Raw genomic sequence first — 26,196 nt, forward strand, 5'->3', positions numbered from 1 at the left:
GTCCACCACGTTGGGCAACACATTCACGGCACCTTGACGGCATGCTGTTAATCAATTTCCGGATGGTTGCCCGTGGTATTGCCTGCCATTCCTCTTGGAGAGCTGCACCAAGCTGGGCCAGGTTGGCGGGTCCTGGGTCCTTAGCGTACACCCTTCGACCAAGAACGTCCCAGAGATGTTCAATTGGGGACAGGTCTGGGGACTTAGAGGGCCAGTCCAATGTCTGGATACCTTCTTGTCGGAGATAAGTGGAGACAATTTGGGCCCGATGTGGTCTGGCATTATCATCTTGGAATACAAAATTTCGGCCGATAACTCTTGCCAATGGAGCCACAACAGGACGCAATATTTGGTCAACGTATCGCTGACCAGTCACGGCTCCATTAATGATGACCAAATCTGATCGTCTGTTATGTGTAATCCCACCCCAAACCATGACAATACCACCTCCATATCGATCATGGTCAAGAATTGCTGCTCTGGCATATCGCTCCCCGCTCCGACGCCAACAACGTTTTCTGCCATCTGTGAATCATAGGCAAAACCTTGACTCATCAGAGAACATGGTGCAACGCCAGTGGCGCATAGCCCGTCCCTGATGCTGCCTAGCCCATGCCAATCTTTGGCGCTTATGGTGAGCTGAAGCGGTGACACCCTTAAAAGGCCGTCTTGCTTTCAGACAAGCTTGATAGAGTCGGTTTTTAACGGTTGAGGTTGAAATGCGTCTTCCAGTGAGTGTGCGGAATTCTCTATTGATGGCAAGGGCCAATTTAAACCTATCGCGTAGAGCAATTAACGTAATGAGACAATCCTGTCATTGTGTCGTTGATTTTGGTCTACCACGCCCAGGTCTCGTTGCAACCCCACCCGTTTGACGGTACTTATCCCACAGGCGTGAAATTACACCTTTTGATTTACCCATCTGCCGGGCAACTTCACATAATGATGTCCCCCCCTCTATCATCCCCACAATTCTCCATTTTGTTGCTTCACCGAGATACTGCCTCGGAGGCATTTCTGTCAGTAAGTGTCAGTCTCTATTGCATTAGTGATTGCGACTTCTCCAGTACATTTACAGGAGTTAACTTCTGTATGCACGTGTAGCACGTGCTGGGCATGCATTATGCGAAATTCCATTGTCATTGGATGTTGCGTTTGGGAGATACGCCACGATAACGGAGCCTGTCACAGTCAAAGTCATCTACATTCAATTTCTTGGTTCCCTTATTTTCTGTCGGTAGTATATATTGCGATGGTCTGTAAAAAATCGAATATGCACCAGATAATCCAGTGATCAACAGCATGAGCATCGATCTAAGTAATTGGGATATGACACGCACCAACCAAGGCAGCTACCGTGACTACACAATCCTGTTGGTCACCTTGACAAGCATTGGTTACTCAAGACCAATTCTAACCCAGACCTTCATGATGGCATCATCAGTGAGCATCAACAGGCACATTATCATCATACGCAACAAGTCATAAATCGTCAAATTTTCAACCATGCTGATCTGCTACCAAACACGTAGCTTTTCATCATATTATTGTCTTTCACCATCCAAGAGTATCTGCTGGTATTCCATTTTTTTTCTATCATAAAAACACCACATTCAACCTACCATAATGTTGGCAAGGTTATCGTCAAGTGAAACAATAACACATATGCCAAATTGGTCTCCCCATTATATGATCTTCTGACCCGTGAAGGTCCAGGGATAGAATAGGCCTTCAGCATTCCATGCTTGCCATAAAAGGCGACTATGCTTGTCATAAGAGTCAACTAACGGCGACTGGTGGTCAGGCTCACTGACTTGGTTGACACGTGTCATCGGTTCCCAACTGCACAGATCGATGCTCATGCTGTTGATCAGTGGACTGTCTGGTCCAGACACAATTATTTACATATCGCACCAATGAGACAGAAAGTGCCAGACCTGCTTGATGATGGCCCTGGTAGCAGCATTGTCTGGGGAGTATGGAATAACACCCAAGATGACTGGTTTAAGTTGGCGCCATAGGATACGAGTGTAGGGTGTTGCCTCAAAGGATTCAAACTGTTCCATGCAGAATGGGGCTGGAAAAATAAGTTCATTTGTCAGGAGCATGTTGACTATCTAGTCTGCAGCATCATTTGATATTGTAGTTATTAATGGGGGTAGTGAGGTAGCCAAGCGGATAAAGCATTCATTTGTCACAATGAAGACCTGGGTTCAATTCCCCACATTGGTACAATGAGTGAAACCCACTTCTGGTGTCCGATACCATGATATTGCTGAATAGTGCTAAAGGGTGAAAGAACTATGCTCACTCATTCATATTGGAATGAAGTAAACATGTTCAATATCAATCTAAATTAATCCAGCTTTGCTGAACTTTGGACAACTCAGTTTACTTTTGGAGGCCTGTTCAGCTTCTACATGAAAGTATTTGATTGTTACACCATATTTTGAAAAGTGTCAATCATCCATTCTGAATGGAACTAATTTATCTTTGGTAGCACAACAGAAACTACAGATAGAGCTGAAGTGAGATTGTCAAAAGGACTGAATGAGTATGGTTTAATGCTGGTTCTCTCAATATTCCATCAATATCACGACAAGAGCCCAGGAAAAAATGTCAGATAATATGCCAATGTGATTAATAGAAACTAGTTCTTCAGCATGATGAGCAAACGCTTTAACCACTTGACAACCTAACCCCACTAAGATTGTTATTATTGTTATCCAAAGAACATCAAGGCAAGGAGCTTCAGAATTGAATTTCACACACCATGGCCATATAATGAATCCATCATGGAAACTTTGGCAATAACATAATCCAGCTCGTGGCTTTGGCTTGAAGAGGTTTACCCCGAAGTCTGCAACACTGGTCTACCAGTCTTACATGAAACATCATCAATAAATCACACTCACTGAACTCCTTCATCTCATCCTGTTTTTCCTTCTCTCTCCTCATCTTCTGTTCCTCAGACTCCTCCATGTCAACCCGCCCTGAACCGGAACTCCCACTGAAGAGGTCTGTGTTGCTAGGATTGATACTCAAGAAGGAGTTGGGTCGCCCACAGATGAGCATGCTGAGGTCTTGAGTCACATTGCCAGGTCCTCTAGCCTCCTGGGTAGCTTGCATTTCATCTCGCAGGTCGATCAGGTCCCTCTGGAGAGCTTGGAGACTGCTCAGGTCATTCACCTGAGGTGTCATAATTGCAATTGAGATATGAGGGAGTCTCGATAGGTTTTTTTCTAAGACTACTTGAAACAATATTTTAGTTATATTGTGTCTGGTCTACTTAATGTGGGAGGAGAGCCCCAAGTGATGCAGTGATCTAAGTTTACAATCAGGAGAAGTGGAATGACTCGGGCAAAGTGCTGTGACTATGTGTCCCAGTCCACCCTGCTGTGAATGGGTACCTCATAAGGATGAGAAAGACGCAATAACTTGGTGTGCCTAGTGGCTGCATGAGTTATATGCTCCCTGGGAAATTGAGATTGATAATACAATGTACTGTTAATACCAACATCCAATGATCAAGGAAAAGAATACCAGCACCTTCATGTAAAAATCCTATAATAAAGAAAAATAATTTTTAAAAAATGATGATGGCAGGCTAAGAAACATTTACAGTATGAATTTGGGATTGTACAGAAAAAAAAAAACACTAACTGGCTTCAGGGACACAACTCTGCACAGGGCAATGAGTGAGTTTAGTGTTAGTGACATTTCAGCAAAATCACTGCAGGGGAGGACACCAGAAATGGGCTTCACTCAATTTATCCATGTGAGGAATTTAACCTTGGTCTTCGGCATCTAAATGCAAATGTAATAAGAATGAAAAGATTCTGAATCACTTACATCATTGAATATGTTCAGTAGTCTTCTGTACGATTCTATGTCAAAGTTGGGTCTCACACCTGTGTTCTGGAACACATACTCCGACACCTGGAATGAGAAGACACATGACAGACTCTCTCTGGTGCGTTTGCGCAATCCCTATTCTAGATGAGTGAGTGAGTGAGTGAGTGAGTGAGTTTTAGTTTTACGCCGCTTTTTAGCAATATTCCAGCAATATCACGGCGGGGGACACCAGAAAATGGGCTTCACACATTGTACCCATGTGGGGAATTGAACCCGGGTCTCCGACGTGACGAGCGAACGCTTTAACCACTAGGCTACCCAACCGCCCCCTATTCTAGATGAACATGAAGGAGGACAGCAAAGCAGATGCAGGGAGCATTTCAGACAAGACTAACAACATGACAAACTTGTTCTTGTTCTTCATCATACAAACTCCTCGTGTCAGTTTTCTCAGTAGTGTTAAAGGCTTTGAATGAGTGAGTGAGTATGGTTTTAAGACATTTTTAGCAATATTCCAGCAATATCATGGCAGGGAACATACGAAATGGGCTTCACAAAATGCACGCATGTGGGGTATCTAACCTGGGTCGTCGGCATGACAAATGAAGGCTTTAACCACTAGCGTACCCCACTGGACCAGATTTGAGTGAAATTTAGAAGCGATGATCATAAAAAGTGAGAATTTTTCTATGTTAGCTTTTTAAGCCTGAGGAACACAAGGAATTGCAAATCATCAAACAAACAAAAGTAAAAGAGTTTGTACTACTGAAAATTTGTAATCCTTGGTGAAAGATGGCATACAACTGTGCAGGTCACACAGGGGAACCAAAAGTCCTGATCTCATACAAACATGGATTTGAAGACTAGTTTCAGAGAGCAGTCATACAGATATGACTATTACAAGTCTATGTTTAAGTACAGGAGAGTGGAGGATCTTCTTTTGCTTTGTGAAGCAAAAAAAACCTGAAACACATAATGCATATGCGAAACCCCCCTACCTCACTGATAACCTGTCCCACGTTGATATCATCACGGAAGTCTCTGTACAGCTGGATGGCTTCGGTGATGTTGAGGTTACACAACTGATCCTGGATGTTTCGTGCGTCTGCTGGACTACCAAACTCAAAATACCTCTCCAGGAAGCTGTTATTGCAGACATCCGTTCGTAACTGGTCCAGAGTTGAATTGAAGTTGGTGGCGTTGTCAGGCAATTCTAGCTCCTCAAGGAATACCACCAGATTCATCAAGGGGGATATGTCACCACTTGTTACGTTGCCCACCAGCTAGGACAGAGGACAGTTCAGGATGAAATCACACAGGATGGTTGTCAACTAATTATATGAACTGGGTGGGTGGTTGAGTTGGGGCATATCAAATGGTCTGTGGGAGTAAAGTTCTGAAGAAAGATGATGAGATGAGCTCACATTTACCTTTACTTGAGCTACATCTAAGTATGAGATACCTAATGAGTGAGTTTAGTTTTATGCCACACCCAGCAATATTCCAGCTATATGGCGGCGGTCTGTAAATAATCAAGTCTGGACCAGACAATCAAGTGATCAACAGCATGAGCATAAATCTGTGCAGTGGGGAACCGATGACATTGTGACCCTTGTGGGAAATTAATCCCAGGACTTGTAATTAATAGCAAACACATGTACTACTAAGGTGCAAACAGTTTAAAGTAATGCAGATCCAGGGAATGGCAGTTTAGTTTGTTTCTTGTGTAATGCTACACTCAGCAATATCTCAGCTACACCGCAGCTGCCTGCAGATAACTGTGTGGACAAGACAATTCAGTGACTGACAAAGTGAGCAATGATCTACACTGTCAAGTACAATGCCCAAGAATGAATCAAGACACTGACTGTAGGGATCTGGGGAATTGAATCTGGTCTTCTGTATCAGGAGCAAATACTTCCACCAGAGGCTTCCATCACTGCCCCAATGAAATAGATCCTATCCACTTGATACATAAGGTCACCATTTATGATCAGCATAGACTGCTGGTGACCAATTCTAACCTAGAATCCCCCACAAAACTAGAGCTGATTATGATGAGCGAGTTTGGTTTTACACTGCACTCCGCAATATTTCAGCTATATTGTGGCGATCTGTAAATAACTGAGTCTTGACAAGACAATCCAGTGATCAACAGCATGAATATGATCTGTGCAATTGGGAACCCCTACTAAAGAGTTCATGATATAAAGCACTGCCGTGAACATGATGTGGCTCTGGTTGGCCCCAGGTTGCGGGTCATGTACGTAGGCAACCACTGGATGATGATGTAGTTGGACCAGTTCATGCTGAAGTGAGCGATGTAGAGAGATCACATGGGCTAGTGACAGAAAAAATGGGTTACTGAAGGCCAATATTCTGACCTGACCTTCATGAGTTGATGATAATGATGAATATGGGATAAAGTTATGTGACAGATATGAACAGATGGATAGTCAAGATCATTTTGTGAAACATGGTCCAGTCAAAGAAAAGGAGAAATGTGCCTACATTGCGGACGGACAGTGACGCATTGAGGAGGGAATTCAGAGCATCCTCAGTGAGGTTGATGTTCTGAGCTGCAATCTGTTGCCTCAGCTGCTCAGGATCCACAAGCAAGTTTCCCAGTTGGAGAGACCCTGTCAACAACATCCATTGAAACATTACATGTACTTAATCCTTGTATGTCAGATATCTGGAAATATTTACATCAGTCCCTTCAAATTCCACACATTGTTTGACCATAGCTATGACAAATACAAGCTTAAAAAATTGTTAGTTGATGTGTATGAGAGAACAACAAATGATCACCTACCTACAGATGTCCCATTCCAGACAATGTCCTGTAGTTGTTGTAGATTCTCCAGGTCACTGATCAGATCAAATATCTCCTCTCTCTCTGTATTGTTGGCCAGGACCTTCTCTATGTCCTCCAGCAGTCTGGATATACTGGACACAAATGTCATACCACATTCATCATGTTTACATGGCACATAAGTCTTGTTTCTTAACAAATATACGTAATTTTGGAAATACATAAGGTAGAACTGTTCATAATACAATAAAATGAGAAGATTATGGTGCCTGAATTTAGTTCATAATGCTTAACATCTTGTAATGTCAACATACGCAGAGGTATTGAAGCTGTCAACTGTTCCAGCCCTTTCGTCGGCGGTGACAGTTTGATGGCATGTGTTGTTAAAGGTACACAGGAATGACTGCAGGAATGGCAGCGTCCCTGCAGATGGCATTGCCTTGCCATCGAAGTGACCTGTAACAGTAAAGCAGTCTCAAAACATCCGCTCCCAACAATCTTCACATATCTCTTACTGTGTCCCTGCATGAGGTTACATATATGCCCCAAGTTTACAAACTAAACCAAACCCAAGAATAGAACAACCTATTTCAATGGGATGTAAATTTATACAAACATGTATCCTTTGAAGAAAGTCCTCCTTGTGGTACATACAAGCATTTTATGTCCATTAAAAAATCCTATGACAGGTGTAACCATATTTTGCAAATCAATATTTACAAAAAAAATCCTTTGTTTTGTATTGTAAGATGACCCTTGCAGGACCCTTGCAGGACCCTGCCAGGGCCCCCTACAGCCAAGAGCAGGTAACTCTAGCCATCATCCTCACACCTCACTTTTCATGCTGAACAAATCAGACAGAATGTGGGGACGCGGGTGGACGTACCCAAAGAGGACTTTCTGCAGAGAATTCCTAAACACTAAAGGTTTCTATGATTCTCTTTCAAAAGAAGTCCTTCTTGGGGTACATTTTAAGCATTAGCCAAAATCTATAAGATTCAAAGTCGAAGATGGATGAACGTGCTTGGCTGGCTCCAAATGGGACAGGTGAGGATGGTCTTACAAGACAAAACAAAGTTTTTGTTTTGTAAATACTTTATTGCAAAATATGGCTACAACTGTCATGGGATTTTTAATGGACATAGATATGCTTATATGTACCCCAAGGAGGACTTCTTCTGAAAATGAATCAGTTGTTTCTTTGGATCAATGGCTCATCTGATCATGATACATCATGATATAGCTAAAATATTGCTGGATGGGGTTGAATGTTTTTAAATGTCATACAGAGTTTCATAGTCAGGATGTGTCAGCATCAATGTTCCGGTAATATAATGGAAGAAAATAAGTTTTGCTTCTTTGAAAGGCATTTTGGAAGTTGTATAGATGAAGGAAAACCAAGTTCTATGGATAGTCAACTTTGTCACTGCAGTGGGTACAATGTTTCAGTGCAGGTGCTAACACCGTTATCCAGCAAGTGATTACTTGTACCTGCACCGAAACGTTGCACCCATTGCAATAAATCAGTTTTGCTTTTACATAAATATTCTATCTGCTGAAATGGGAAAGGGAAGGGGATATATGAATAATGACACTTGAATGAGAGATGTATGGAAAAGTTTGAAAAAACCTGGCATCTGTCATCTTACATTCTGGGTTGTTGATGATGAGGTCAGGCCTTGTCCTCACACCCACCAAGATCAGGAAGAGGCACAATGGCCACACCAGCTCGATGACGACACGCACCTGAAATGGAACAGTCATATCAGTTAAAGTATGGTTGCCACAACAGGATATATAGCAGGAGGGGATACATGCATAGCAGAGGTGTGACAATACAGAAATGTCACAATATGATATGTATCACCATATCTTACAATGACACATATTGATTCTATGCACATGTAGATATGCACTCTTTAGTTCTTAGTTCTTCTTTAAAAAGGTACATTTCAACAGAAAGTAACAGTGTAAATTATGATAAAACCATCCATTTCTAGTGAAAATGAACACTTTTATAGTCAACGATACATATCATGATCAGAAACAAAATACTGATACATTTATCGTCAGATACAGTCTACCGATTATTGATATTACGATATTTCATCACTGCTCTAATGCATAGCAGCTGGCCTTGCATAATATCTGTGAAAATCTGATCAAGCAGCAACTTGTTTCATATATCTGATACATAACAATGATGGACACGTGAAGATCCTGGGGTAGAATAGGCCTTCAGCAACCCATGCTTGCCATAAAAGGCAACTATGCTTGTCGTAAGAGACGACTACCAGGATCAGATGGTCAGGCTCGCTGACTTGAATGACATGTCATTGGTTCCCAATTGCGCAGATCAATGCTCATGCTGTTCATCACTGGATTGTCTGGTCCAGACTCGATTATTTACAGACTGCCACCATATAGCTGGAATATTGCTAGGTGTGGCGTAAAATTAAACTTACTCACTCACTTACACTACTCATAACAATGAGTCAAGATACCTGTTTGGATCTTTTCTATCAGTTTACAACAACCTACCTCATATAATCTTATTGAAAACATTATGATGCATAGTTACTTGAGTCAAAAATACTGTTTCTATCATCATGATCTTAGCAATGATATATATAGAAAACTGTAACATGATATTCATTCCAGTCTTGTCTAACAATGTAAGCTCTCATACCATACCTGTTCTGATCTTATCATACCTTTTCAACCTTATCTCAAAATATGATACATATGACATGTGTCTCAATCGTTTCTCACAATATCATATACATTTGTTTATCCATGTAACATTACCAGCAGTCTTCAAAGGACTCTGGCCCCTATCAGTTTCATATAATGCAAGGTTTCATTTGAGTAAGTAAATGCAGTGCTTCAGCTGTTGTAAGTAGTGGTGCTCCGATGATTGAAAATGATAAAATATTGATCGGAAGAGGGCTTAAAAATAACTATTGATTGTTAAAAAACATATATTTGATAAATCAGACACTATTGTTTTAGCATAACATACTTGAATGAAGAAAACTAACCATTAAATTGACAAATTCCAACAAAAAAAACATGCAATCAAATTTTTCCCTGGAAACCAGGTTCAAGGGATATTATCTAATGTAAACAATATATCAATAACATATCCTATCAATGTCTACAGTGAGATAAAGAAACATTCTTGCAAAAGACTTTGGCAAAAGATTCTGTAGTTAAAGAAATATTTTTGCAAAAATTCTGGACACTTTCAACTTCATTTTACTGACTTTGCAAACTAACTATCACAGAGTAAAAATTCACTCAAACATTTATTTTTTATTTTTAACTATTACCACAAAAAGCAATATATTTGAATTCAGTTATGAGGAGCACAAAAAATACTATTAGTTTCACCATCATCAGTAATAGCTTAGACACAAACTATTAAAAAAGTATAAGTTACAACCACACAGCTAATTTTCTTTGTTTACTGTTTAACATCACACTCAGCAGTATTCCAGCTATATGGTGTGAGTGTGGAAATAATTAAGTATGGACCACAAAATCCAGTGATTGACATCATGAACATCAATCTATGCAGTTGGGAAATATGATGACATGCATTAACCAAGCCAGGAAGCCTGACCACATGATCCCATTAGTCACCTCTTTTCAACTGTTCTAATACCATAATCTTCCAAGCTCCAAGTAGATGTGTCAGTCAGATTAGTGACAGGTAAGTTAGCAAGATTTAATTTCATTTCATTTATTGAAGGCCACATACCCATTATACACTCAAATCACAATCGTTTTGTTGTTTATAGCTTGTTTACATAGGTAGGAAACAAAAATGTTAGACTGAGTAGGGCATATGTAAGACATCAATATCTGGTCCTGTGAATAAAATTGTAATTAGCTTCAAAAACACATTTTACCACAAACAGTACTAAAATGACCCAAGTGAGTTACTAGGTGAAAATGTCCTTAATGACAGCACTGTAGTCTTGGATCATAGCTGTCATTCCCTGATAATAGACAACAGCACCTCAGATAATCAACAGATCAACTTCATTACCGATTCAGATTCAGGAATTAGCAGAAATCAGAGATGAGATTTACATCCAGTCACAGAGTGAAATTCGTTACAAGGTTAGTGTAACTGAGACAACAGACGACTCCCTCATTCTTACTGAACCTCTTAGTACTTCGCACTGAACAACTTCTGAAAGAAAAAGTTAAGCAAAACCTGGTATGTTCAACCTACCACGATAGGTTTTCTTGTAAGAAATCTTTTAGCAAAAAAACCCCCCAATAATCACAAGTTGCTTTAGTAATTTTCAGTTTAACACCCATCATTGAAACTATCATCTACTTTAAACAGGATGCATGCACTTTAGGAAAACAGACATTTTGTTTTCTTTAAACAAGTTACCTGATTTTGAAAAGTGAAAATCAGAAATGACTGTTATATGTCACATGATTGTCCTTGATAAGTGAAACCTAACCTTGAAAAGTGTTGTATAAGAAGGATGGGAATAGCTATTTTGCTTTAAAAAGCAGTACCATCACATCTTCAAAAATAGTTTCTTTAACTGTAGACACATGAAGTCAGAGTAGGTCTTCAGCAACCCATGCCTGCCATAAGAGGAGACTATGCTTGTCGTAAGAGGTGACAAACGGGATCCGGTGGTCAGGCTTGCTGACTTGGTTGACACATGTCATCGGGTCCCAATTAAGCAGATCAATGCTCATGCTGTTGATCACTGCATTGTCTGGTCCAGACTTGTTTATTTACAGACCGCCACCATATAGCTGGAATATTGCAGAGTGTGGTGTAAAACTAAACTCATTTCAATTGTAAATTAAAATGATTATGATATCCCTAAATCACTTACTTGATGAACATACTCTAAATATGGATTGGTATTCCCAATTCTTTTAGACTAACTTTTCCACAGTACCACATCTTAGTTTTGAAATAAGCTGACGCTTAACTATCTACTCTGGGTATTTCATTTCCCACATGCAAAGTCTCATTGTTTTTGCATTTTCATGTTAACGTGTCTGTATGGTATCATGCCCAAGTGTACAAGCCCAACCCTAAAATAAGGATGTGGACGCACAGAGGATTGTACTTATATCATGTGTGTATATATATACACGAGACAATGTTATTCTGCTCCTGGAAATAACACTGTAATAAGCTTCTGGTGATGTCCAACTCTTTGCTTAACTTATTCCCTATCAACTACCAGCATAGCATTTAGGAGTTTCACTATCGAAATCATACAGTACCATGATATTACACTTTTAAAAATTCTTGAATAACACTTTTTTATCCATTAAATACTACATGTCTCATACTCTATAGGATGAATTAGTGGAAATTAGGTTGTCAAAATATCATTCCTTTAAAACCCCACGACAACACATTGTCAAAACACTGCTTCAAAAAAATTAAACAGTATCATATGGTTAATTAAACTACAAAACATGCCACAACATATAAATTCTGAGACACCAAAACATGGACAATAATGGACACAAAAAATAACTGCTGCCAATTTGATTGCTAGATTCCAAAGACTAAGAGTCATATATAATTCCAACTCACCGGCTGTCGTTTTCTTAAAGTAAAATTCTTCCACAACAGCAGCAACAGCTGATTACCGAAACCCATGGTGTCGGTGTTAAACTTCTCTTCTAGTCTAGGCCAGATATCGTCACATTATTTCCCTGTGAATTAAAAAACATTAAATGAGAGAGTGAGTAAGTCTAGCTATATGTCATTTTAGCAATGTTCCCGCAATATCACAGCACATTCAGAACTCTGATTTGTTAGTATTCCATGCATAGACACGTCACCAATACATTAATTAATTTACATTAATGTTTTGAATCATTTTCACTCTAAGTTACTTCTTTAAAGGTCACATGCAACCAAAAAATCAAACATAATTAAAACACATTTATCACTTATTCATGACATATAATATACATTGCTGCTTTTAAAAAAACAAATAAACAAAATTATAAGCGCACAATCGCGATTCAAAAGTGCAATATTTTGTACTTGGGCTTACTTCCCCCGAAACGAAGCCCTCGGGAGACCGAACCCAGTCATAGCGGGTGGATATGCACTCAAGTGTAACGACGGCTTCCGATTGGCTGGTTCATTTGCTGATATGCTGAGGGTTCATTGTGTGTACAGAAAGATGATCTGTTTGATGGGCATTTTAGAAGTATAGCCGGTCACAAGAAAGTAAGATTCTTTATGGATAACAACTTCTTTTTGTGTACTTGATGCGTCGTTTCAGTATGGATTCATATACTGTTGTCAAGCAAAATCATATACACGAAAAGAAGTCGTTATCCATGAAGAATGTATATAGAAATGTTGGGTTTGGAAAATACATGTTCTCTGAATTTGCGTTCGATCCAATAAAAAATCATGTCAGTAGAGATGGTAAACTACTGTGTGGCTGGAATCTGTCATTCGTCCAAGTACAAGGACTTGAAACTGACAAGAGTTTGCACCAGTTTCCGTCAGATCCAGTCATCCGAAAAAAATGAATGGAGTTTGTTTGCAACCCACAGACATAAAAACATGTCATGTGTATCACACGTGCCTAATTACATAATGTGGCAGAGACGGGACTCGGGTGCACGAGTCATAAATCAACTTATTTTCTTTATGTCGTATAGTCTGATAGGTGTTAAGTTCAAATTGCACGTGATCAATGATTGAAGCTGTGTATTGCATGTTGTCTTTAGCAGACAGGCAGACAGACATATAGGTGTGAATAAACCAGACACTGAGCTTTCTCTGTGACAGAGACTGCTTACCACAATCAACAAGTTGGTTTACGTAACGAGTAGATTATTTGCTTATTTGTGTACACAACCAAGATTAGACTACTGCTCACGACCTCAGACGCTGGGCACGCATACTGTTTAAGCTCCGCGAACCTATTCACTGCGCATGCGTTATGGACGCAGCGCAGCACAGCTGTTGAAACCAGTTTTCCCCCCAGCGCTGGGGGGAATTTAGTGAAACGTTTGAACTCCGATTTCGCGGGCTTTTTTTTCATCGCGTTTTTTTCAATTTTTTAGGTTGAATTGGCATTTTTTATGATTTATTTCGGTAAGTGCATACCGAAAGGTACCAGAATCTGCAAAGTTGTGTTTTACGTTGCATGTGACCTTTAATATTTGCAGTAATCAGTCAGTATTTTTTAACAATTATCGATCACAACATCAAAACCAATAGACAGCCCTTATTGAAAGTTTGAATGCCAGCTTGCCCAGATTTTGTTTATAAGGTTTGTCCCTACCATGATTTTGTTTTTAAGGTTCACCCCTACCATGATTTTGTTTTTAAGGTTTGCCCCTACCATGATTTTGGTTTTCTGGAACAGTTCAGTTTTAGAACAGTTAAGATAATGTTTGCTTCTAAATTTAATGACAAAAATGTTATTGAAGATGTATTTCACGTACTTTTTTAGTGTGACATTGTTTTTATTTAGTGTTCAGCTATTCAGAAATATTTGACTGGTTTTGATCCAAATGGCAATTTGACCAACATTATGAAAACAAATAATGACAGTATCCTAAAAGACGTTAGCATTTTCTGTATTATGTACCTTAGTGCATTAGAAATGTGCCCTAAACTATCAATACCATATGCACCTGACTGTATGATGAGCCTACAGCCTTTTACTGAATAAGCTTGTTTGTCTGCCTGTCTGTCAGTTTAGAAGGTGGTTAAGTCCCACCCACTTTCTCGTTTACTCACCCACCTGGATTGTTGAGTGAAGGCTTTTTTAAGAATCTGTTGATTTAACTTCATACGCACCTTACCTCACAAATCTGACCTTTTCACTAAGCATGGTGGGTAATATTTCAAATCATGTTTGCTTTTCTGCCTGAACCAAAAAGGCTATGTAGTTCACTGGTGAATACATTATATAGGATTTTCAGATACTGAATTGGCTAACACTTGAAACATTAAAAAAAGTCAATATCTTTATATTGTACAAATATGGTCATGGCTATAAATATTAAGTTATCAGTGATAATATATTGTAAGTGATAGTACTCATAGGACACTGAACTATTTAAAGAAATTTTGAACAATAATGTGTGAGTGATTTTGGTTTGAGTAATTTGTACAATGTATCAGTTATATTACTAAACTTAAAATACTCAATGAAACACTGATCAAATCAAAACACTGTACCAACTCTGTGAGGCTTTTGCAGAATTTCTGTCCTGTTTAACAAAGTTGTTTAACAAACTATCATTAAAATCCTGACACAGTCCACTGTTATCAGGGAGGTATGCTGAGAAAGAGACAGCCAGGTGTGCAGAGAAAGAGACAGCCAGGTGTGCAAGAAAGGAAGGAAACAGCAACGCACAGGTTAATGAATAAATGACTTTGTCGAACTTATGACAGTTCATAATATTTTGTTATGTAAACGCACATCTAAGGATCATGCCTAGCATGCATATCAAGGTTGGTAAAGCTAGCATGGAGAGTTTGGGTGATTTCTCTGGAACAAAATGACTTCTCCATAGAGTCACAGTTCAAGTCACGTTTCCATGGAAACCACCAAAAATATAACTCACACACTGGTGTAACCCCTAAAGTACAAATCTATGGATCATGGTGAACATGTGTCCCAAGTGTGATAAAGCTAGCATGTATTGTTTGGAAGATCTGCTCTGGACAAAGTAACATACTGTAGTCACAACCTAAGCTCAATGTTTCCATGGTAAAATTCATATCTGGGTGTAAACCTCCAAAGGCATATCTATGGATCATACTTGACATATGTACCAAGTTTGATAAAGCTAGCATGTATAGTTTGAAAGATCTGCTCTGGACATGATGACAGTGACACCTTCACATTCACAGTCTAAGTCATGTTGTCCATGAAAACAGCAAAAAATAAAATCATATCTGGGTCTAACCCAAGGCACATCTAAGAATCATGGTTAACATTGGTACCAGTCTTGGTTTAGCTATCATGAATAGTTTAGGACATATGTTTCAGAGAAAATGTGACTGACACATGGACAGACGGGCGGATGCACAGACTGAAAACTCAACTCGTTTCTACATCCCCTGCAACACCACAGGGGATAACAAGTGTCATCAGAAGTTGATAAATGACTCAAATTTGGAAGAATACATAATCTGATTGTCGTAACAAGTCCTGCTGAAGCGATCTGTCCAACTTGGTGAATTTTGGTGAACTATTCTTGTACCCATGTACAAGAGTCATTATTGAGTTATCCAAGTAAAACTTTGGAACTGCAATGAGTAACTTTGCATTTGCATCTCAAGTTCTACATCTTTGAGATATGATTTAGCAAATGTGACACGATAATTAAAATGTGGTAAACAGTGAAATGAGTGAAAATCAGACTTGTGATGAAAACAGAAAATAGGTACCAAGTAAAAACCTGGTGTCAAGCTTCATGTTACAACAGGTATTTGTTTTAGGGATATGATCCTGACAATCTCAGCACTGTTAACTGTGGCACCATTTTCATAGTCAATCAGACTGACATGGAAAGTGAAACTAGTACAAATGACAAAAATCCTTGACAACTGAAACTTTGTGTGTGCAAACTTCCATGAAAGAATAGTTTGTTTGGACATACGATCGGGACAAATATAATTATAGAAGGATGCCAGTGTATGAAATAAGGCCCGTTTGACCTCCCGAGAAGGGTAGATTTCTGACAGACAGTCTAAATTTACAGTGAGTCAGCCTGATGTCCTGGTAAAATTCAGATGTTACACACATTTGACTAAATTCACCATATCTCAGTGTCTGGTTTGGTTAAATCCTTTTTGGACAGGTAATATTTTGAAGTTACTGCCTTGCGACTCATGTCTGGCTGGGTTTTTGGCTTATTTCATACACAGTGGATGCACAGACACCAACACAGACAGACAAATTGATCACTATCCATGTTACGTATCAAAAGAGAACAGGGTATACATACTGTATATGGCTACTTGCTTGACATGTAGGCCTGGACAATAGTATATCAAAATCATCACGACAACCGTACCAAAATAGCCATTCCTGGCAGTATTATGTTTCCTAGAGAGCCATCAGGTACTTGGCACACTTACATAACAAAACAAATTTATATGTCAATGAGCAGTAAAACTACCTGACCTGATTGTATCGTATGGCAGCGTCACACGGTTGTGTGAGCACACGGTAAAAACTCGCTAGTTGTTGCATATACTGCTTGATCATTGCCCAGCTATAGGGACCTCTGAATCATCAAGGTTATTGGGCAATCAAGGAAACATGAGCTTGGTCTACCTATGTTATTTCAGTGCTGTTCAGAGTTTGAAATATACTACCCAACAAAAGTTTAGACTGACTTAAGCATTCACTACATGTTATGCATATATATACATGTGGTTACGTCAAAGATGAATTTCTCCACTAACTTGGGGGAAATATTGTGCATGTGAACAGCTGCACCTGGTGTTATGTTTTGTTAAGAATTTGCACATCTACTGAAATCTTGACAATAATCTTTTCAACATTACAAATTCAGTTTACAATACATCAGTACCTTGAAACAGTATGCAATATTTTGCCAAATCTAGTTTAGAAAAGTTGACTGAAGTAAGTGGCTACATTTACTCTAGTGAGTCTAAATTTTGTAGAATGTGTTGTATATTCTCCTTCCCACAAGACTATGGCGGGTCATTTCATGTTGAGCCTTAAATCTGTATGAGTCCTTAAGGCCTGCTGTATGTTGCCTTACTAGTGACTGTAAGCTGTAGTCTTTAAATTATTTTTTCAATATTAGGAAGGTTTACATAAGAACTTTATGAAGTAAGACGGATCACTCACAATAAGAATTTGTATTGTTCTGAATTTGAAGGTTCTGGGGTAATTCCTTGTCATACTTAGGCAAATTGTCTCTTGTATTTTCATTTCTAATTAGAATTTCACATAAATAGCTTGAAAAGCTAGTTTTGTACTGAGTGGTTTTAATCTAGGTACTGTTAGGTACACATTCTGAAGCAGCAAAAACATTTTTTGGCTATAATTTAACTGTGATTTAATATTGAGGGTCTGAAGTGTTTGCTCACCATTTATTGAAACCTTTTCACAAAAATTAACATAAGACACAGTCATAGCAAAATATTGACCTACTGTGTGTGAGTGAGTGAATGAGCAATGATAATAAACAGGTGTGTGTTGGTGTGCATCGAAAGCTGCATATATATTATGAATCTACGATGAATGAGCTTTCAGAAAATACTAAATGTAAGTTTCTGAAAAATATGTACATAGGTGAAATTCTCTGTTAAATATCGTCAATTTTTGCTCAAATTTTGCACATTTTTGTCGTTTTTTGACAATTTAATTTCTTCTTTTTATGCTTTCATTCACGTCATCCAATAACTTGACCATCATTCATCAACTGTAGCAAATTTTCTTCAATTATTTTCCTAAATAACACTTTTAGACGCGTTTTTGTGTGACATGTAGAATTTCTCTCTCTGATAAGGCAGTCACGTGTATGAGTGACCCCCTCTCAGGTAGTCACTTGTACACGTAAAGAGAGACCGTCTCGCGTACGCCTTACATCCTCTACTGATGAGTGTGAGAAGGTGGGTGGGTGGGTGAGTGAGTGAGTGAGTGAGTGAGTGAGTGAGTGAGTGAGTGAGTGAGTGAGCAAATACATGTGTGCATGAGCGGGTGAGTGAGTTACTTCATTTATAATGACCACAGGTAAGGCAAGTTGAAGAAATTCCCCTGTATATTGATGACATGTGCAAGGATTTTGACAAACCATTGCCAAAGAATCAACATTCATCTGATCTATACAAATACAAATATATCACCATTTAATAATACAGTGCATGTTGAAAACTAATCACATGAATTAACATGATTAAGATTATCGTGTGTAATAATTATAGTGTCTCATATTACCTTGGCAATTGTCAAAGGGGTATCACATGTCAATGACTTGTTGCAAACTGAAAAGTGTACATGCTGCATAAAAGATACCAACGTGATTCACCACTGTCAAGGTCCCTCCCTTGGCTGGTAAGGGGAGGGGCATTTGGTCAGTTCCATGACTAGAAGATACAGGATGTATGTCAATATGATATGAAATCTCAGCCTGAGCACCTTAAATTATGATAAACGTGACATGAATGTCTCCAGTTTGCACACCTGTGTACATCATAAATGTGACCACAAAAAGTTTTTAGTTGACGAAAAGAATTCTAAAAATATGACATGACGACGAAGTCAATGATATTCCCTTCAATGGTAAATTTTTGTTATCAATGATTTTATCAGTAACATGTTGCCATAAAAACATGGACAATAAATGCGTCTGGATGCTTATTATACAAAAAAGGGTATCCTCACAGATACTCCTGCAATAACATTGTATTGTGATACTTTGCAAACCATTGTGACATCATCAAACATCATGACCATCAAATGGCATCACCAATATCTGTGCCACTGAAGCTATATTGCTTTTAACACACGAGAAATTATTGCAGCATGTAGCATTGAAAACCTTGAAGAAAGATTTTGGATGGTACATAAAATCTTATCCTTAAATCTTCAGTAATCAAACACATCAACTAAATCCTGACATGAGTTCAAAAATTATCAATAGGCTTTAGAGTTTTCAACTTATAATATAATATAATATAATATAATATAATAAAATAAAATAAAATAAAATAAAATAAAATAAAATATAATATAATATAATTTAATATTAATATTAATATTAATATTAATATTAATATTAACATAACATAACATAACATAACATAACATAACATAACATAACATAACATAACATAACATAACATAACATAACATAATATAATGGAATCAAAAGCCATTAACACATCTCAATTAGACAGGGTTTCAAAATGATAAGTGTCTGGATTCTTGTCACACACACTTTGTCATCACTCTTGCTTGACAATGGCATATAAGAATCCATACCTAAATGTTGCATCACACATGATAAAGGAGTTATTATCCATAAAGAATTTTACTTTCTTATCATACACACATGCCAAGTACCTACAGCTGCTTTCTGTGCATAACAGGCTATAATGTCCTTCACTTACATGGTCTTATCAAGAAGTGTTCTGCATGAACAGATGAATGTCCCAAAAGAGTGATACAGGCTATATGACCTGAGGACAAAGGAAGCCAAGGCGGATGCTATTCCCCAGTACAGTGTAAGATAAGGATGACAAGACATTAGTGATTATATCTTTATATCTTCTCACAGGAGGGTAGGATCATATTCTCACATTTTCCACATACACAAGAACAATATTTGAGAAATTTTGGATTTCAAAAATATGTTCAAAACTCTGATAAGGTTAATGATAAACAAAAAAAAATATATAATTTTTTTTTTATTTTTAACAAAGCTGCAGCTTCATTTGCAATGCAACATTATGTTGAACTTGTTCAAAAGTGTAACTTGTAAAATTTAATGGAAGCAGTGGATCTTTCAAATTAAGTGCTACAGTGAGTTCGGATGAACATTATCAACAATGATGCACTTTTTCACAACTTGTAGCTTCATCTAGGAGGAAAGCACCAGTTTATGCCACACACAGCAATATATCAGCATTCAGACAAAGCAGAATGTTCTATATCTGTATTTCACAAACTCTGAAAATCCGACAAATCATAATTATTATTTGCTAATTATCAAAATTTTGCTAAACGTACAACATAATAATTAGGGTCAGACTGTCAGACATGTCTATGTCCACTGCAAATATTAGAATTTGGTGTTTTTTCAAAAATTAGAAAATGCCTCAGATTATCTTCATTACTTGTTAATTATCAACATTTTGATAAATGTACAAGAAAATTAAGGTCATGCTTTCAAGGTCCTCAAACATTAGAATTTGCATGGTGTTTTCGAAGACTCCGGAAACAGTCCATATTATCTTGATTATCTGTCACCTGTGTTATCGATGAACATGATCATGCACAACATGTTTACAAAAGGTAATGATTACATTGGTTACTATAGAAACCTCACTGCATCCAGCTATAGTTATCTTGCAGTATTGATTAATCCATCAAACCTTGGTCTATGTATGGAGCTATTGCACATGTTTATGCAAGCTGTTTATAAACCTACGAATATATACTCATATCAAATCTTTGGGGTTGCATATACAATTATGTATATGTGAATCTGTTTATGAAAACTCAATATTTAAACTTTGATGTCATCTATAAACACAACTGTTTTTGCTTGAATTATCATGAACATAACTGTACATACATTTCACATAATTTGATATTTGTTTTCATGACTTCTAGAAAACCTGCATTTATCAACTCATTTGGAACACCTCAGTATTTTGTGCTGCTTATCAGATTGTTGTGCCTGGTCAGTGTTCGCGAATAGCGTCTGACCCTCTGACAAATCTGGCAGATTCACCAGTGGTCAGATAGAAATCACCAACCCACCAGTCCCAGTGTCTGACTGAATATTTTACAATGCCTTTGTGTGAAGTTGTTATTTGTGGCATGTGACACTTGTTTGCTGTTTATAAATCTTATGTTTGATATCATATAATGTTAATAATTTGAATGTCAGTTACAAGAAATGTTGAATCTGACATTTTTGTTCAACTTTATTCTATGGGTAATGTGAATTTTCAGTGGGTCAGACAGAAATCTGAAACTTACAGGACCCAATGTCCTGTTACTTTGAAACACCTTTGTGAACTCTGCTGGTATGACATAAGGATAATTATATAATCAGAAAATTACAAACTAAATTTGGCAGAATATGAAAAACAATTCTCACAGTCACCATGACTATTTCCATAACATGAATACACAGACAAAATTCAAAATAGAATCTTTATACTCTGCTGGTTTCACCACTAGTAGAAAATACTAAAATTTCAAAACATGCATTTTAAGAGTAAGTAGATGTGTGATAAATATTAATACTGCCAGATTAGAGACTTCAAATATCTCTTTTTTCATTCCCAGTTTGTGGAATGTTAAGTAAGTAGATAATACCAAGGACTTTCATACACCCTATTGGATATGTACAGCTGAACACACAACACTTAGTAGTGGTACGTATTGCCCAATACTTGCGACACACCTCCTTGCCAGCAGTGCCCTGTAAGGAGTTTTGTGAACTGTGACAAACAGCATGTCAAGCATCTGACTATGATGATACCAAAATAGATCTTCAATTCTTCTACCATGGTCAATGAGATTAATAGTATCGAGTGAGTGAGTGAGTGAGTGAGTGAGTGAGTGAGTGAGTGAGTGAGTGAGTGAGTGAGTGAGTGAGTGAGTGAGTGAGTGAGTGAGTGAGTGAACAAACAATATTCCACCTATTTGGCGGCGGTCTGCAAATAATCAAGTCTGGACCAGAACTGATGACATGAGCCAACTAAGTCAGCGAGCGTGACCACCCGATCCCTTTAGTCACCTGTTATAACAAGCATAGTCGCCCTTTATAACAAGCATGAAGGACTATTCTACCTTGGACCTTCATGGGCGGACAAATTAATAGATTGTCCAGTAAAATGTCTGCTAGGCTGGTACAATTTATATTTCCCAATTTTTTTTCACCTAAAGCACCTTTTGTCTTCATCTAGGCTGGTAAAGCTTTTGATTTTATTTCAACCTGTATAGAGTCTAAAACTTAATTTCACACACAAATAAATTTCATTCCCTTTTTATCATGGAGACAGTGAAAGGAAGCAATATTTTCTTGGGTAAAGGTTTGAACGAGAATCAAAAATACAGGAACATATGACATTTTCACTGAAACTCCACTTTTTATATCAGTTAGAAACAAGTGGATGCGCTTTCTCTGGATACCTGTTAAACATACTAATGCTGTTAAAGCTCACTTATTGGCAATTCATCTTTATCAAATCATGTGACCAAACAGATTTTTAGCAAAGTACATGCATATATATAAAGGGGAAAAATGGTCTGAGAGAGTATTATTAATGTGCATAAAATTCCCTATTTTTCTTCTTTTCTTTCTGCCATTTGATATATCCATTGCAAATATACAATATGTTAGCCTGTTGGTGAGAAATTTTATGTTGTCATAACGTGTCCAAGTTACTCCAACCCTTTTCATGATAACAAAATTTGTTTCAACAAATGAGTGAGTGAATGAGTATTACGCCACTTTTAGCAATATTCTGGAAATATCATGACGGGGGACACCAGAAATGGGCTTCACTCATTGTACTTATGTGGAGAATATAAACCGGTCCTTCATTGTGACGAGCGAGCATTTGAACCACCAGGCTATCAAACCACTCTTGCTTTCACTAAACATTCCATTTGAATAGCATCATCACTTAACAGTGATACTGAACTGATGTATAAATGAATGTGAATATAACTTGTATATCCTGGTAGACCTACCATTAAAAAACATGTCCATGACCCAAGGCTGTTTGTCTACATCAAAGGAAACAAGGATTATAAGTTATTACTTACATGACTAGTTTCATGTTAAATCGAAGGACAAGTTACAAATGAACTCTGCATTAGACAGCAAGCAGCAGCGAAAAAAACCCTGACTGATCATGATCATGGAGTTGCTTATATACAACAATGTAATCAATAATCTTGTCTGTCAACTGTACATGTATTACCTTGCTGGTGATGTCGGCATCAACACTGCTATATGTCTCAAACCTGGCAGCCATCCACATGTAAACAAAGACTGTGCTAAAAAACACGTGAACAGCAAACGTGACTTCAGGCTTCACTACACAAGGGGTACAGGTACAAGGGGCATTTGGTCTTCAGCCACAAAACCACTAGCCATCAAGAATGACTCAGCAGTTGTGCTTAGTCCTCTCAATACAATGTAGAGGACCCTCAGATATGGGACAAATCTATTTTCAGTATTGACTAACACATCCACAGACTACGCTTGTCATACGGCACTATGTTTACACTTGGCTTTTCTGAAGCTGAGGTGTCCATGAGATTGATCAGCCAGCAACCAGCTGACATGCACTCTTAGACGTAGTTAAAGAGGCAATGATCCAGAGCGATTCATGTTTTGCACCAATACTCTAACTCTGACGTCTAGCTGCCAGGTGATCTTTCCCTACTCACTCAACCAAGACAGACACATGGACTGGGCAGCTGTCCTACTGGACAAAATTTATACACAATATAAATCAAGAATGGTAGACACCCATCAGATGCCGTTATTTGAAAATATTCTTGGTAGTTTTAGTCTGACTATATAAAGTATCCCAGAAGCGTAACCTTTTTGGATATTCTGATGTGTGGATTATATACGGTCTAATTAAATACTATTTCTGTGTTTTTTATCACATCAATATTTAATCATGAGATATAACTATGAGATGTCAACTGACCTATGATATGATATAAAAACACACATTTGTCTTATTTGATTTCATAAACTATATCAACCCCACTATACCATTGCTAGAAAAACAAATTACTTTGGCAAACATGGTACATAGGTATATGTAGTTTTTAACTCAAATACACAATAAATGCTTATATGTATTTTTGCAACAATCAAGCTTATATCCTGAAAACTGCATGCAGTACAAACCTACACCAATACTGTCAGTGTAATAAGCACATGGAAATACAGCAAGAGGAAGGATTAACCAATAACATTATCTGTATCACTTGGATTTGTTTATGTATGTATACTTACTAACATTATACTTAATACACTCATTTTCTGTTATGAAATTATCTGTGGAAAAAAAAGCAAAGATTAAACTTCAAAAGATTAACTGACAACATGATGATTGATTGCTCATTGCTGTCTAATTAAATTATTTTTTAAAGAATGATGGACATCATGTAAATAGCTTCTTTGAGTTGCATTTAGAAGTTGGTGTGATGAACAATGAGGAGAATTCTATGGATATACAAATCATGAGTGGTTCCCAGTGGGCAAAGTACCTGTGGGCAAAGTACCTACGGGCAAAGTTCCTGTGGGCAAAGTACCAACGGGCAAAGTTCCTGTGGGCAAAGTTCCTGGATTCAACTATACACCAATGTGAAAAAGCGGAAACACAGTCGTGTGACCAGTTGAGATACTATCACTAGTTATAATGTTATATACAATTTTTCCAATATAGACTGTTAAAAGACTCATGAATTGACCAGGTTTTTGTCAGCTGCAGATGAATGGCATTTTGTTCCATTGTGTGGTTACATTCTTCAAACAAGGTAATAGCCTGATATTACTGTATAACATTAGTCAATTTTAATAGTTATTGAAAAAAACAATAACGAAAGCAACAACCAGTCCCAGGGACTTGCTCTAGGTTGGTGTCCCTTTAACTAACTGTAGAATCCTGACAAATGACTAAAAAGACTACGTGTTAAGAAACCTGTATAAAATAATTCTTCCCATCATCCAAGGGAACACATTTGATGCATAACTGAAAATAAGAATTTAATACATTTTCCATTTGTTGGAAAAGTCACATTATAAACCATCAACTATAAATCCTTCCTGTTTTAACACCTATTCTTCACCTTTCGCATTTAAAGGTCACATGCAACGTAAAACACAACTTCGCAGATTCTGATACCTTTACTGAAAGAAACCATCAAAAATGCAAATTCAACCTATAAAGTTGAAAAAAAAACACGATGGAAAAAAGTCTGCCAAATTGGAGTTCAAATGATTCACTAAATTTCCCCCACTGCTGGGGGAAAAGTGGTTCCAACAGCTGTGCTGCGCCCATAACGTATGCGCAGTGAATAGGTTTGATGAGCTTGAAACAGTATGCATGCCCGGAGTATGAGGTTGTGAGCAGTTTGGATGTATATCTAATCTTGGTTGTGTATACAAACAAGTAAATAATCTACTTGTTACATAAAAAAGACTTGTTGATTGTGGTAAGCAGCCTCTATCACAGAGAAAGCTCAATGTCACATTTATTGACACCTATATGTCTGGCTGCCTGTCTGCTCAAGACAATATGCAATACATAGCGTCAATCATTGACCATATGCAATTTGAACTTAACACCTATCAGGCTATATGCCATAAACAAAATAAACTGATTTATGACTCGTGCACTCGAGTCCTGTCTCTACCATATTATGTAATTATGCAGGTGTGATACTTGTTCACATGCCATGTTTTTATGTCTATGGGTTGCAAACAAACTACATCCATTTTTCTCGGATGACTTGATCTGATGGAAACTGATGCAAACTCTTGTCAGTTTCATGTCCTGCTTTGTACTTGGATGAATGACTGTTTCAAGACAAGAAGTAGTTCACCATCTCTACTGATATGAATTTTGACTGGGTCGAACGCAAATTCACAGAATGTGTATTTACAAAACCCAACATTTCTATATACATTCTTTATGGCTAACAACTTATTCTAGTGTACATATGAGTTTGTTTGACAACAGTATATGAATCCATACTGAAATGATGCATCAAGTACAAAAAAAGAAGTTG

General features: G+C 37.8%; 1 protein-coding gene across 1 annotated transcript in view; it reads right to left on the reverse strand.

The window, feature by feature from the left end:
• The window catches only part of LOC137291526 (phospholipid-transporting ATPase ABCA1-like), a 65,629-nt gene that overhangs the window by 35,984 nt on the left and 3,449 nt on the right, over positions 1 to 26,196 (reverse strand). Inside the window, exons 2-10 of the mRNA XM_067822889.1 lie at positions 12,264 to 12,385; positions 8,320 to 8,416; positions 6,985 to 7,126; positions 6,671 to 6,804; positions 6,367 to 6,494; positions 4,854 to 5,138; positions 3,853 to 3,939; positions 2,916 to 3,189; positions 1,938 to 2,077 (exon numbers count right to left, since the gene is read on the reverse strand). Coding sequence (XP_067678990.1) covers positions 1,938 to 2,077; positions 2,916 to 3,189; positions 3,853 to 3,939; positions 4,854 to 5,138; positions 6,367 to 6,494; positions 6,671 to 6,804; positions 6,985 to 7,126; positions 8,320 to 8,416; positions 12,264 to 12,329 — 1,353 coding nt within the window. The 5' untranslated portion in view covers positions 12,330 to 12,385. The remainder of the gene's footprint in view (positions 1 to 1,937; positions 2,078 to 2,915; positions 3,190 to 3,852; positions 3,940 to 4,853; positions 5,139 to 6,366; positions 6,495 to 6,670; positions 6,805 to 6,984; positions 7,127 to 8,319; positions 8,417 to 12,263; positions 12,386 to 26,196) is intronic.

Source organism: Haliotis asinina, chromosome 7 (genome assembly GCF_037392515.1).
Source record: "Haliotis asinina isolate JCU_RB_2024 chromosome 7, JCU_Hal_asi_v2, whole genome shotgun sequence".
NCBI classification, from domain to species: Eukaryota; Metazoa; Mollusca; class Gastropoda; order Lepetellida; family Haliotidae; genus Haliotis; species Haliotis asinina.